Below are 14915 nucleotides of genomic sequence, written 5' to 3' on the forward strand. Positions count from 1 at the left end.
GGACGTCTCCCATGCCGTGCTAGTATGGCCCTGATCCTCTGTTGTAGTCTCCGCCGGTGTCGGGATGGGCCTCTGAGAGAGAGAGAGAGAGAGAGAGCCTAGTAGTGATGCACTTTCTTTCCAATGAGAGAGAGGGAGAGAGGCACTCGTGGGATAGGTTGGTGAAGGGGGGTGGAAGGGTCCAACCCCCATTTGACATGTGGCAATGCCCACCTTTAATGGAGGGGGCCATCTCCTTTAGTGCCCACTGAATAAAGAGGGTTTACATGAGCAAAAGGGTGCCCAAAGATTGGGTTGTCCATACATGGGTTCCTTGTGCCCTGGTCACTAGCCAGTGGGCCGGTGCCCAATTTTAATTAATGTGAACAATGAAGGTTATAAAACCTTTAGAAAAATAAACAAGGGTTTAAATGAATACTTACCACCTGTTCACATGCCACAAACCAATAATACAAGGCACTCGTGTGGTTCATGGGTGGGTGTCCCTTGCCCGTGAACTAGACACATCAGAGCAAGCAGTCACACGGAAACAAGTCATGCGAAAACATTTTCAAGCAACTAGAGATGCGTGCATATGCATTATGCAATGGATATATCTCCCTTTCCTGGAACGGATATATCTCCCTTTCTTGGAACTTGTAAATAGCAGGGCTTACCGAGCACGGAACTGGCTCAGTGAGAATCCTAAACTGGGATTCTTGACAGTGGGTTCCATGTCCTGGCCACACTAAGGGTGACACGAGGCTTGGCGTCCCGTAGGTGACGCGATTCCTGGCCTCAGTACAGGTGACACGAAGCTCCTGTACCTTGGCATGAAATAGGGGAAGACCACTTGGGCGGCCAAATGGTGACATAAGGTTTTACCAACTGCGATTAGCTTCAATGGCAGTGTCTAATCCCTTACAAAAGAGGTCTTACCAACTGAGATTCGCTTTAGTGGCAGTGTCTAATCCCTTACAAAAGAGGTTTAAGGCTTAATGACATTCCTTAATGATGATTAGTGCATATCTCCCCCTTAAAAAGATAGGCAGAAAACTAATATGATTTGGAGGGCGAGAAATGTGCACCAAATGAGAGGGGTTCTGAAAAATGATGCAAATCAGAGTTTGACTAACTCATAAACATGTGATTTGAAGCTTGAAATTTCCAAAATGTGCTAATCACCTGCGAATGACAGTGGGCTGAAAACCGATGAAAATGTTGGATCTCCTCAACGGGTGGTTGATTTGATTCGCGATTTGGTGTGCACATTCGTCAATTGATGAGTTAGAAGATCTTGTAGAGATGGTGCCAATATTTTGCGAATTTTTTGCTATGTTTTTGCGCTGAAAGCCACGAACTGTAGTTTCATATCACCAAGGGTGTTAAGCTTGAGCTTGACAGGCTAGGTCTAGGTCTTGTCTTCCCATGGGTTTCGTAGAAAATTAAGTATCCTCTTATATGGTCCACAAGTGAAGTGTCCTTAAGGTCACTTTACATGGGGTCATTAATTATTGTTTAACTAACACCTAATTAGTACTATTAATTGGCATTACCCTAACCTTATCATTAATGCCACACAATTATGCCCTTTGGGGGACGTGATACAACCTTAGTTCAAAAAACAAAGGGAGTATTAGAGATGAGTCAACATGCATTGGGTATCTTTGTGACGATTCCTTTGTAATGGAGGGGGTCAAGTGGTTGGCTTAGATCAACTAGGACATGAGTGTACACTTGTGTGTGCCACTCATTTTGTCATTGCTATTCCTTAAAAGGCCAAGTTATCATGATGGTCGACCCATTCGTGCTTTCTTGCCTCCAAGTAAAAACCCAAGTACGCTATCAACGGCCCTTGCCCAAGTGGCTATCACACCATACACGGGTAAGTCCATACTGAACACCTTAAATACATAAGTGTGTGTGCGCACTAAAAAGACCCCAAAAAAAGTACAGTGTGCAGCTTCATGTTCCGTTGTTTAAACAATCATTATGCAATCACAAATGCCCACAAGACAAGTGATTGGCAAATAAATGAGTAAATCCTCATAACTGACAATAGAGAGAGAGAGAGAGAGAGAGAGAGAGAGAGAGAGAGAGAGAGAGAGAGAGAGAAATGAAATGTTATATTAATGTCTTCAAAAGGCCATAATGACCTATGAGACCAAAAAGTTACATCATGGTGGATCTGATACAATGTCTGGATAAAAAACCAGAAAATGAAAAATAAAGATGATACTACTGGCACCTAGAAAATGAAACTGGAACTGGAAGGTAAACAGAAACCCTTATAGAGAGAGAGAGAGTGTGTGTGTGTGAGGCTGCGAATCATCTTCGGAAGATGTCTAAATCCTTGCCTTGGTGGAGAGCAGTATTGGGAAGGATATGGATGAGCAAATTGCCTTTGAAGCAACGATTGTTTCTATGGAGATATATTATGGGTGTTTTTTCGGTGGGGATTCTTTTAGCACATACATATTGCTTCAGGCTCTTGTAGGCAATGCTCTCACCCATATGAGACGGTGCCTCATCTACTGTGGTACTGCTCCCACTCTCGAGCACTCCTGGACAGATTGTGAGGGGGCCTACGGGCATGATTTACAGGAAGACTTTTTGGGAGACAGTTTTGGCTTTTTGTTCGACTCTCTCCTACATTGCCAGCTTATGCAGTCTTCTTGGATTGGACTAGATTCTTGGCTTTTTGGACTATCTATCATGTCTGGAATTAGCTGCTTTTTTCTGTTGTTCATGTCGACCGTTTTCCCTTCTTCTGTAGATCTCTTTACCAGTCTCTTAGAGATTCTTATTATCTTGGAGAGCTTGCTTTTCCGCAACTTGAGGTGTTTTCCCAGTGTTTCTGATCTGAGTCCTGGCTGTCCCACTCTAGGACAGCTATGATTGTACATTTCTTTTATCAATGAAGCACCGGTTTCACTTTTTTAAAAAAAGTGTGTGTGTGTGTGTGTTCTTTTTACTCATATACCAGTCTCATTTATGAAATTTTTTTCCTTCATTGTTTCTCTTGATGAACAGGAGGGCTTTGATGGTGGCAGCAGCTGTATTGGTGGCTGGAGGTGGTCTTGCATATGCACATTCCTCTTTCAATAGAAAAAAGACTAGATCTTCCTCTTTGGCTATTGAGGATGGAATCACATCAGAGAAAACAGTGGGCGAGGGCAGCTACTCAGGTGGACGAAAGAAAAAGAAAACTGGGATGAAGTCAGTTAATGCACTTGCTGGCATACTCATTGCACAGATGGGAACCAAAGGGATGCGAACGTTGCTTTCTTTAGCTGTTATAGCGGTAAGATGGAGATGCATTCCATTTTGTGATTGTTATCATACAACATAGTGCTACTCCCTTTTATTTTCTGATCTCAAAAGTGCTCCTCCCTTTTATTTTGTGATTGTTATCATACAACATAGTGCTACTCCCTTTTATTTTCTGATCTCAAAAGTGTTTTGAGTATCATGACCAAGTGCTGAAGGCAGAACAGCGTTGTCAAAGGTGCCACTTTTCCTGAAGCGTGAGAAACCTTGGTCCTTAAGTAGATGGTCAAAGTTCATCGGTGCTGCACGGGAAACACCATCCAGGATTTGTTTTAAAGGTGTGGGTCAGGCAGTCGATGCTCTGTGCTTTATGTGGTTAAAGTGGAAAAGATCTTGGAGAATTGGTGAAATTGCATGGACGCAGACCTAGGCCCATGATGGCGCAAGGGGATGCCCAATGATGTGCATAGGCTGATGCATTGTATTATGAGTTTAAGAAGACTAACGATAGTTTATCAAGAAGGATAAAAGTCAAAAGCCTTTCCATTCTAAACTAGGATTTGTAGCTCTTACACCAATATTTCCCATATGGCCGCCCCCCCCCCCCACAAAAAAAAAAGAGAGAAAAAAAGAAAAAACTTTTCTTTTCAAAAGAAAAAGAAAAGAAGAAGAAGAAACTCAAAGATATCTAGTTTCTCCAGCCAGAATCCCCTCCAATCCCTTTCAAGGCAAAGAAAAGCATGTGTGTGTACATACACACATGCATTGGGATTCAAACCTCCTTATGTCAGGTTTATTTTGTATAAGCTTCTTGTTATGATTTATAAAGGTCTGGTTTCCAAATTTTTAATTATGGTTGTATTGCAGATATTGAGAACAGCTTTGAGCAATAGGTTGGCAAAAGTCCAAGGGTTTCTCTTCAGGGCTGCTTTTCTAAGACGTGCCCCACTATTTACTCGTCTCATTGCTGAGAACTTGTTCCTTTGCCTACTCCAGTCGGCGTTGTTTTCAACCACCAAGTTTTTCACTGGGACGCTAAGCTTGCAGTTCCGGAAAATCTTGACTGATCGTGTGCATGCTGATTATTTCCAGGTCAGGCCACCTGCTTTGACATTCAAGTGTGTAAGCAGTAGGTTTCAGATGATGGGACATTTATTGCTATAGCTTAATTTGTGCAGAACATGACGTTTTACAAGATGTCCCATGTGGATAGGAGAATAAGCAATCCTGAGCAGCGCATTGCTAGTGATATACCAAGGTTTTCGACTGAGCTTAGTGAGGTTATCCAAGAAAACATGACAGCGTGTTTTGATGGGATACTCTACACTTGGCGGCTCTGTTCGTATGCCAGTCCCAAGTATGCACTGTGGATTTTGGTATTGCAGCTCTCCCCCCTTTTCTTCCATTTCTGCAGCTTATAATATGCAAAGGGCTTCATATAGAAGCTTAACTCTCTATGCCTACATCAGGCTTCTTTGCATGCTTGTTGATCAATTTTTTTGGACTTTCTGTCAGGCGTATGTGCTTGGTGCGGGTTTTGTTACTGGGAGTGTTTCTCCTCCATTTGGAAAATTGATGTCTAAAGAACAACAATTAGAGGGAGAATACAGGCAAATCCATACGAGGCTTCGGACACATTCAGAGAGCATAGCATTCTATGGAGGACAAGATAGGGAATCCTCCATTGTTGAGCATCGATTTAGATCCCTTGTCAAGCATTTGAGTAATGTGCTGCACACACAGTGGTGGTTTGGCATGATTCAGGATTTCACTCTGAAATACTTGGGGGCTACAGTTGGAGTGGTTTTGATAATCGAGCCATTCTTTTCTGGAAACCTAAAGCCGGATCATTCAACACTAGGGCGTGCAGAAATGCTGAGCAACATGCGCTATCATACCAGTGTCATAATAGCCTTATTTCAAGCACTTGGGACTGTAGCATTTAACTCTCGAAAGCTGCATAGGATCAGGTTTGTTGGATAAGTGCTTTCTTATCCATATCGACTGTTTATTTATTGGTCTGTATAAGGAGGTGCATTTGTTTTGAAAACTGCTTACTGTATAAGCATATGCAGTGGCTATGCAGATCGCATCAGGGAGCTAATGCTGGTTGCAAGAGAGCTAAGGCTAGCAGGCAGTAATCGGGTGATTCAAAATAAAGATAGTGCAGGCTACTTTGTGGAAGCAGACCATATTGAATTCAAAGGAGTAAAGGTATTTTGGGCAGTTGTTGATTATTATTTTTGATATATCCGCTTTTCACCCCATCATCACACTCCCCAAACCTGACCCCCCACCCCTGTGTGGCCTCTCTCTCTCTCTCTCTCTCTCTCTCTCTCTCTCTCACACACACACACACTTTTTTTTTTTGTGAAACCACTGTCTAATTAATTACTCAAGGTATGGTACAAGCATAGCTGTCCACCATGAGGAAGGACAAGCTAGAAACAATGAAAAAACACATCTAATTGCCTAGTAGTGATCTCACCCAAGGCATAAGAGTACTGGAGAGATTCACGCAAAGAGTATCTAAAATAAGTATAGGTATCAACCGATCGGTTGGTAAAGACATGTTGATTTCTATAATGCTAGAGAGTCCATAGTGCTTGGAATCTTGTCCACGCAAGAAACTGTGAGCAGTCTGATAATTCATTGGAATGTTTGCTAAAAAGCCAGAATTGCTTGGAAAAAGGATGCCGAGGAAAACGAGCCTTCAAATATCCAGAAAGCCTATCAAGCAGAGCACGAGCAGACAGATAGTGCCAGAGCAAATGAGGTACTGTTTCTCGTGCATGATAGCACCTGTAACAGTGTGGTGAGGCAATGTGTCTCTTGGCGAGTCCAACCAGGCATCTCCACACGAAGACTCTTTGTTTCAAAGGGAGTTTATTTTTCCAAATTCTATTAAGGCATGTTTTCCACCAACGTAATGGCTTAGATATCCACCAAAGCTGATTACCATGCTCAACAATCCATGGGGGAGGAATAACTAGCTTATATGCTATGGCTGCAGTCAATTGATCAAATGAGATAGGCTTATAACCAAGCATCTCTCTATCTAATTTCCAATCCATTAGCTTGTTTTGTGCATTAAGTGGCAGAACAGGTTGTATAGACTGTATTATCTGCATAATCTCTTGCCATATTGGTGTATGATGCATGCCCAAATCATATTGACGATTTGCTCGAGGAAAGTTGAGAACCTGTCCATTCACATCTATAACATCCCGTACATATCGAATACCTTTGGTGGATAGAAAAAGCCTTTCGAGTTTCCAATAATGCTAGTGGTTTCTCAAAGACTTTACTCCAGTGTATACTTTCCAAAGCTAGAGAGTTTCTAGTGTCCGCATTCTTGCCAAACCAATGCAAGTGTGAGAGGATTTGTTTCCAATCCTGAATAAGCCTGGTGGAATACGGACAGCTAGGTATTTTACCATCAAAAAGTCCAAGAACAAATGTCCCAGTGTGTAGGGATCTAGTTGCCAAATGCCAAGGTTTGCATATTTGCGCACCAGGTGGAAACCAACCAGCCTATGGGATAGCCCAGATGTCTAATGATGTGATTTGGCGATAAGATTTCTCTCTCTCTCTCTCTCTCTCTCTCTCTCTCTCTCACACACACACACACACACACACACACACACACACACACAAACCACTCGCACCCACCCACCCATATCCAAATTCTCCTCCCTCCCTTTCTTCACCAAGTAGTTTTATTCAGTACTTGGTTTTTATTTTTTAGGTAGTGACCCCTACTGGAAACACATTAGTTGAAAATCTCACATTGAAAGTGGAACCCGGATCAAATCTGCTTATCACTGGTAAGTTGAAGTGGGGTGATGCTCATTCAAAATATCTTCAAGGAAGACAGCACGTGCCATTGTTGATGGGATCCATGAATCTCTTTGTAGGTCCAAACGGGAGTGGAAAGAGCTCTTTGTTTCGTGTCCTTGGAGGTCTTTGGCCTCTGGTTGCTGGGTGTATTGCAAAGCCAGGAGTGGGATCTTCTCTCAACAGTGAGATTTTCTATGTTCCACAAAGGCCCTATACTGCAGTTGGGACTTTACGGGATCAACTCATTTACCCTCTTACAGCTGATGAGGAGACTGAAACACTTACTGAAGAAGGAATGCGGGAGCTACTTAAAAATGTATGTATTACTCGCTATTCTGGGTCAGTTTTTACCTTAAGAATGTCCAGAATTGCTTAAGCGCTGGCTTTTTTGCACCATGGCAGGTGGATTTAGAGTACCTTCTAGACCGTTATCCTATAGAAACAGAAGTTAACTGGGGGGATGAGTTATCCCTTGGAGAACAACAGAGGCTAGGCATGGCCAGGTTGTTCTATCACAAGCCTTCTTTTGCCATACTTGACGAATGCACAAGTGCTGTGACCACGGACATGGAGGAAAGATTCTGTGCCAAAGTGCGGGCAATGGGGACGTCTTGTATCACCATATCTCACAGGCCTGCGCTGGTTGCGTTTCATGACATAGTTTTATCTTTGGATGGGGAAGGCTCTTCAACTCTCTACTACAAAGGGTATTGTATTCGACAAAGCTTGCTATAATGTCCTCTTGGTTGTGTGCTCTATACTGTTTCTTGATGAGGCAACTTTCTGGTTGTAGCACTGGAGCAACTTCACATGAAGATCCTGAAAGTACACGGGCTATGTCCGCTCGCCAGAATGATGCACTGACTGTGAAGAAAGTCTTTTCAACACCAAAGGAGGTAGGAGAGGACTTCAAACTTGTTTAATATTTGCTGGCGGGGTTTTCACTGTTTTGAGTGCTAAGTTTGTGAAGTTTTTGGATTAACCAGGATGATCCATATCAAGCATCCAAAGAAGCAGACTCTTACATAGAGGCAGTTGTTGCAAGATCTCCTTCACAAGATTCTCTTATGCCCATTCCACGGGTTCCAAGGCTGAAAAGTGAAGCTCAAAGTATGCCAGTAAGAGTGGCCGTTTTGTCAAAAATACTGGTATGGATCACAGTTTCTGGCACAGAAACGTTTTTTCATAAGGGCACTCTTTCTGATCACCTGCATATGCGTCTGCTGCATGCATGCGTGTATGTGTTGCATCCACCACGAGTCTAATTCATAAGGAGATCCACTGTTTTCCAACATGTTTCCCAATTTTCTGCTTTTTTTTGGCCTGTCTCTTCACAAATAAAGGCAGTTGTAGTTTTTGTGGCTTGGGACTAACAAGATAGTGGAGTTTTAAGGTGCCAAGCTTATGCGGTAAACAAGGTGGGCAACTGGTGGCTGTTGCCTTGCTTGTAATTGCACGGACTTGGATATCTGATCGGATCGCACATCTGAATGGTGGGTTTGCAGCCTTGTTGCATTTTCTATGAATTTATGCTAAACAGACAGACACATGGCGCTGCATGGACACATTGGACTTGTGTGTGTTCATGCAGATGCAGGCACACTCTTAGACAATTGTTCATAATGGTGCAACTGTGCTGTTACATGATTAGAGCTACCATACTTGTGATCAGGAACAAGTGTTAAGTACGTCCTTGAGCAGGACAAAGCAGCTTTTATTCGTCTGACCGGTATCAGTGTGCTTCAGAGTGCAGCATCAGCAGTCGTTGCACCATCCTTAAGGTCAAAACTGTGGAAAGGGAGTTCCCCCTATTTTTCTTATTTAGTTTTTTATTAGCTATATGCAAGAGGGGCTTCCATCAGATTGCCTATGTACGTAGATTTTGTACTGAGAATTCACACTATAAGTAAAGAGCCTTACCTTTACATGACTCTTGCCTTGAAATGCAGGTATTTGGCAGCAATGTTGGCCCTTGGATGGCGAAGGCGAATGACTGAGCATTTATCAAGCCTCTACTTTAGTAACAATGCTTTTTATAAAGTAAGGATTTTAATTTTGGTGGGTGAATGCTTGGCTCAGCTTGTGACCATGATAGCTTTCTGGGAACTTTGTGACCATGATAACTTCTGGGTTACTCTCGTAAGGTAGCTATGCATGCAGCACACATACTTGGCTAATAATTGCTATGCATGATAGACTTGAGGCCTCAACCGACCTCTCTAGGTCATTGACTGCATCCTGCACACCATGGAGTTTGGGTATGAGACAACACCCCCCCCCCCCCCCCCACACACACCCAACCACCACCACAACACAACAACCCTCTTTTCCCTCTCCCCTCCCCCAAGAAAAAAGTCCTAGATAGTGTAAGATGAGTGCTAGTCTCTTTAAGATGGTCTAAAATGTGCACAAGGGAGATATGATCACAGGCACTCGAGAGTTTCAAGAGTGTACAAGTCTACACAAGGTGTTTGGTGAAGACTTGAAGTCTCACTGCTGTCGCAAGTAGCTCATATTACTTTCTTTACACAAGGTGTTTGGTGAAGACTTGAAGTCTTACTGCTGTCGCAAAAGTAGCTCATAATATCATATTATATCATCCAAAAGGTTTTAGGCAGCCTTTTAGTTCAGTTCTTCATGGTGGTGACCTCCTCTTGGCCATAAAATGCATTTATATTGTTTGTAAAAAGCTGGGTATTGGTCTATGGTGAACGTAAGTTTTGGATGTTTATGCTTGAATAGTGGGAATTTTGTGTCTAATTGATCATGCTAGTTGAATTTCGAGTCTCAGCATGTTTGTTCTTCCTAGGTGTTTCATTTATCAGAGACAAGGATTGATGCAGACCAGAGAATAACCCAAGATGTGGAAAAGCTTGGGGGCGACTTGTCGGGTCTTGTAACAGGCATGGTGAAACCTCTTGTGGACATTCTTTGGTAAGCATATGGCATTGCGACTAGTAGTTTCTTATTTGTAAATTTCAATAAATTAACTGTCTTATTATGTATTAGATTGGGGTGAAGTCGTAACATGGTAGTCGTAGGGGAACCTGTGGCTGGAGGGAATCTCAAAGGGATTAAAGAAGAACATTTTACTTCTTTCCTTGAAAAAAGAGGATCAAGTGGAGGACAGAGAGAGCTGGAGAGCCCTGCTAGCCTGATCTCCCCCACGCTGTCTGTGTGCTTGCCCACTCCCCCTGTTCCCCCTCTGCTACCTGCGCTGCTCTCGGGCCTCCACCCTTGCACCCCTCCTGCGCAAACCCCCTTGCCACGTCTTCCTGCTCCCCACATCCCTCTCCCAATCTCCTTTGAACATGCTGCTTCCCCCTTTGCTCACTTGCTTCAGCCCGCTGTGCCCCGGCCGCTGCGGTGTGCGACCTGCTCTCGCTTTCATTTTTTCCCCTCTGCATCCGCCCCTTTCATCGTTCTGTTTGTGCTTGGGCCTAGTTTTTGTTCTTCAAGTGGTAGCTGCGAGCATTGTCTAGTCTTACCCACACCACCTCCACCAACCTGCCCCTCCCCACCCACCCACGCGCGGAGGACTAGGATTCCATTGCAGGGATTCCAGCTTCCCTGACCGAGGTGAGATTCGGGATCTGGTTGTGGTTGGGAGGAGCTAGCCTGCTACCTCATGATTTGGTTTAGGACTAACCTTGGTTTTCAACTGTGTTTAGGGCAGATTTTGGGAGTTGGTATCAGAGCACCTCTTAATGTAGAGGTTGAAGAGGTATGCGTGTCTAGGCGTCATAGATGTTGGAGTTCCTGTGTATTCCTCTTATCGTTTTCTCTTTCTATCAAAAGCGATTTGCTCTACTGAAGTTGTGCAAGGTTTTTTTGTTGGTGTCAAAGATTGCATATGAGTTGTGTGTGCCAAAGGGATGAGAAGAGCGCCGTTTAGTGTGTGATAACACTTGTAGCAAGTACCCGATTTGGGGCCCGAATAGGCTGTGGGGCTGTTGGCTAGAGGGGAAGCATGAGGAAGGCCTCGGTGGCCAGCCAAGAAAGGCTACCCTAGGCAGCTGCTGTGTGCATCAGCTAGGCTAGGCACCTAGGTCAGCCAGCTGCTGTAACACACGGAAGCTCTGTGAGTCTTCTTTCAGCCCTAAACACTATTGGAAACATGCTGATGCAAAACGCAGACGTAAAGGGAGAGTAGAGAGAGAGAGATATGGCTGGAAATTCAGTATATTTTATATGGTACAAAAGGTACTTTTCTACAGCCCTAGGCTGCCTTCATACAAAAGGTGAACATCACCAAAATCTACTCCTATACTAGGGACCCATTCCATAAAGGAATGAATGAGTTCATCAATGAGCATACACGCCTATTTATAGGCTCTTGGATTTTCTCGGAGTGCTGGCCGACCAGTCGGCCAGGCATTTATGACCAGCCGACTGGTCATAAATGCCTGAATCTGGAGCGCCTGCAGCCGCCTTGCCCCACTGGTGCAGCCGACAACATTTGTATGCAGCCGACAGCACCAAGTCATGCAGCCGACAGAGTATCCACATCCTTCTCCAAGTCTACCCTAGCCACATTCTGCACCTTGTGTTCCAAATCCTAGCTCTAATGATCTTTTTCTTGGCTGAGATTAGCTCTGGGAATGTTCATGGCAATGCTTGCGCATGACAGCTGGTCAAGGGCAGCACAGCAAGGCAGCTAGCGCACCTAGGGCAGCCAATGTTTTTGGGATTCACTATCTTTCTTAAGCAGTCGGTGAGGGATTATTCATAGTTAACCGTACCTTCATGGACCTCCTTCGGGGAAGAGGACGTAAGTCCAACAACGTGATCTCTTGGAATGAGAAGCTTGATGAGGCGTTTTGAGCTCTCAAGCTTAAGGTGAAGGAAGCACCTGTATTGGCCTTGCCGGATCACAGCAGACCATTTGTGGTCGAGAGTGATGCTAGTGATTTTGCAATAGGTGTGGCATTGTTCCAAGATGGCCGACGTGTGGCATTTGAAAGCAAGAAGCTTGATGATATGTAGGTCAAATGGCACACTTAGGAGAAAGAGTTGTATGCGGCTATACATGCTTTGAAAACTTGGTGGCATTATCTTGATGGAACCAAGTTTGTTGTGCTGAGTGATTAGGGGTCGTTCAAGTACATATGTGATAGACCTGAGTTGAGGGGGAGGAAGGCATGGTGGGCTGAGTTGGTGTGAGACTTTGATATGGAAATAAAGTATCGGAAGGGTAGCTTGAATCGAGTGGTAGATGCCTTCAATAGAATTGGGGCAAGGTGAACTCTTTAAGCTTCATTGAGATTAGGGCCGACCTTTATGACTCTTTGAGAGGGCTATGTGAGACCAACAATCATTTTGGTAGGTATTAGATTTAGATCGAGAATCAGGAATCATGCCATTCATGAGTGTGTGGGAGGTGGTCATTTCCTTATTCAGAATGGATTGTTATTCGAGAAGTTTGTATACCGAATAACACTGAGATTAGGGAAAGGTTCCTGTATGAATGTCATGACCCTCCTACAATGGGTCGTCCTGGGGTACAATGAACCTTTGATTGTCCATAAGATGAAGGCGTATGTTTAGGACTAAGTGGTTAAGTGTTGTCAATGTCAAGCGAATAAGGCTGGACGCCTTAGGGTTGGAGGTATGTTGCATCCTCTAGAGATCCCAGGAGGTAAATGGGAGAGTATTTCCATGGACTTCATTGTAGGGTCGCCATGGACCAACAGAGGGCATGATTTTATCTGGGTCTACAGAAGTGACAGTGAAGGCAACTGAATTGGCGCAACAGTTTGTTGAGCAGCTTTTCAGGTTGTATGGATTGCCTTTTGATATAGTCAGTGATAGGGACTAGAAGTGTTTTGGACATTTTTGGCAGCTAGTTTTCCAGAGATTGGTGACTACACTGAGTATGAGCTCCTCTGATCATTCAGAGTCTGGTGGGTAAATAGAGAGGGGGAATCAGGTTTTGGAGGATATGCTTTGTGCATACGTTTCCAAGAGACCATCATATTGGGGGAAGTACATCCCAATGGTCGAGTTTGTCTATAATAGTGCTAAGCATGCTTTAGAATACTTGCGCCTATGTGCTAGGGTTTTCCAGAGATAGAAAGAAGAGTGCGGCGGAATCGCACATACATCACACACAAGAGTCCTAAACTACTGCTCTGTAGTATGTATAAGAAAGAAGTAAGACAACTGAAATTCACGTACAAGATATGGTTGAGAATGAAGACGTCAAATCTTAGCCCTGTGACCTATTGTACACTCTTGGCTAGCACTTCGCATACAGAGGAACGCTCTGTGAAGTCCAATGCTGAGGAAAGCAGATGAAGATGATGATTTGGCTACCCATGTATATATATATATATATATACATGAACCGTCTCGACTCGGCGTCCCTCCGTTCCAACAGTCCGTCCCTTCTGTCCCCTGTGACTATGATTGGTGCATATACATATACATATATATATATATATATATATATATACATATATACATATACATATATATATATATATATATATATATACATATATACATATACATATATATATATATATATATATATACATATATATATATACATATACATATACATATATATATATATATATATGTCCCCTGTGACTATGATTGGTGCATATATATATATATATATATATATATGCACCAATCATAGTCACAGGGGACAGAAGGGACGGACTGTTGGAACGGAGGGACGATATATATATATATATATATATATATATATACATATGCACCAATCATAGTCACAGGGGACAAAAGGGACGGACTGTTGGAACGGAGGGACACCGAGTCGAGACAGTTCAGGAACGGGGACGGTCGGGCGTCCCCTTGGAGGCGTCCCTCACAAGGGACGGTGAAGGGGACGGCAGTAGGAACGGGGACGGTTGTGGGGACGACACTGTGGGGGGACGGCAGGGAGCCATTCTGCGTAGTCAGACTGGTTTCTTTTGCCCGTTTCTAGTCGTTTGCAGGGCTGTTTCTGTTAGAAGTCATCTCCTGTCTAGATTTATACACCAGGGCCTTTGTTGTGGGTGTGCCCGCCCTTATCAGGTGTTTTATCATTTTTCCTCACTCCCCTCATTTTTCCCCGCATTTTTCCCATTTTTCTGAGGCTTGGGAGGGTTGCTAGAGGATGCCAGGAGCACTCCAGTGCTGGCCGACTGTATGTTCATCAGTTGTGGGCTACTGGGCTGTTGGCCGACTGGATTTCATCAGTCGTGGGCATTCATGTAAATGCAGTCGTGGGACCTTTTCATCAGTCGTGGGCACTCTTTCTGCTGGCCGACTGCCCTCTATGGGATGTATATATAGGACCCCAGCCCCCATACCTTATTTGTATCATTTCCCGGGATCTTCTTGTGTATATAGAGCAGAGTTACACGCCTACATCTCTCTCTCTCTTGTGCTGTTTTTCTGCCTGCGTTTTTGCTCTTGTGTTCCCAGATCTGGTCATCATCTCCGCTGCGTATTCTGACACGGTATCAGAGCCCTAGGCTCTAGATAGTTCTTGGGATTTGTGTGAGCAAGAGGGGGACTGTTTTGTGGCTGATTGGTGGACTGTTTTGGACTGTTCGGGAAGAGGAGAAGCAAGAGGAAGGCGGACTGATTTGCTGGACAGCCACTTGCAGGTTTTAGTTCTTCTTTGTTCCCACCCACCCACCCTATTCAGAGTACATCCCCACTATGGCAGATCTGTTTGAGATGGCCGAGAGACATGTGAAGATCCCAACACTCCCCACGTTCCCGGTGGACCGTCAGTTGGACGGGAGCAACTACAGCCTATGGAAGGTGATGATGGAATCCGTTCTCGAGTCCTACGACCTCGCCGATTT

At 44.0% G+C, this 14915-nt stretch overlaps 1 protein-coding gene across 1 annotated transcript in view; it reads left to right on the forward strand.

Moving 5' to 3' along the window:
- LOC147622587 (ABC transporter D family member 1-like) overlaps positions 1-14915 on the forward strand; it is a 49694-nt gene that overhangs the window by 17785 nt on the left and 16994 nt on the right. Inside the window, exons 2-15 of the mRNA XM_086822111.1 lie at positions 3013-3283; positions 4117-4341; positions 4428-4625; positions 4765-5219; positions 5325-5463; positions 6998-7076; positions 7167-7405; positions 7492-7796; positions 7883-7985; positions 8076-8237; positions 8483-8582; positions 8762-8870; positions 9039-9129; positions 9899-10023. Of these exons, the coding sequence (XP_086678237.1) occupies positions 3013-3283; positions 4117-4341; positions 4428-4625; positions 4765-5219; positions 5325-5463; positions 6998-7076; positions 7167-7405; positions 7492-7796; positions 7883-7985; positions 8076-8237; positions 8483-8582; positions 8762-8870; positions 9039-9129; positions 9899-10023 (2601 nt within the window). The remainder of the gene's footprint in view (positions 1-3012; positions 3284-4116; positions 4342-4427; positions 4626-4764; positions 5220-5324; positions 5464-6997; positions 7077-7166; positions 7406-7491; positions 7797-7882; positions 7986-8075; positions 8238-8482; positions 8583-8761; positions 8871-9038; positions 9130-9898; positions 10024-14915) is intronic.

The sequence above is a fragment of the Cibotium barometz genome, chromosome 28 (genome assembly GCF_041138505.1).
Source record: "Cibotium barometz isolate CiBa-2024 chromosome 28, ASM4113850v1, whole genome shotgun sequence".
In the NCBI taxonomy this organism is placed as follows: domain Eukaryota; kingdom Viridiplantae; phylum Streptophyta; class Polypodiopsida; order Cyatheales; family Cibotiaceae; genus Cibotium; species Cibotium barometz.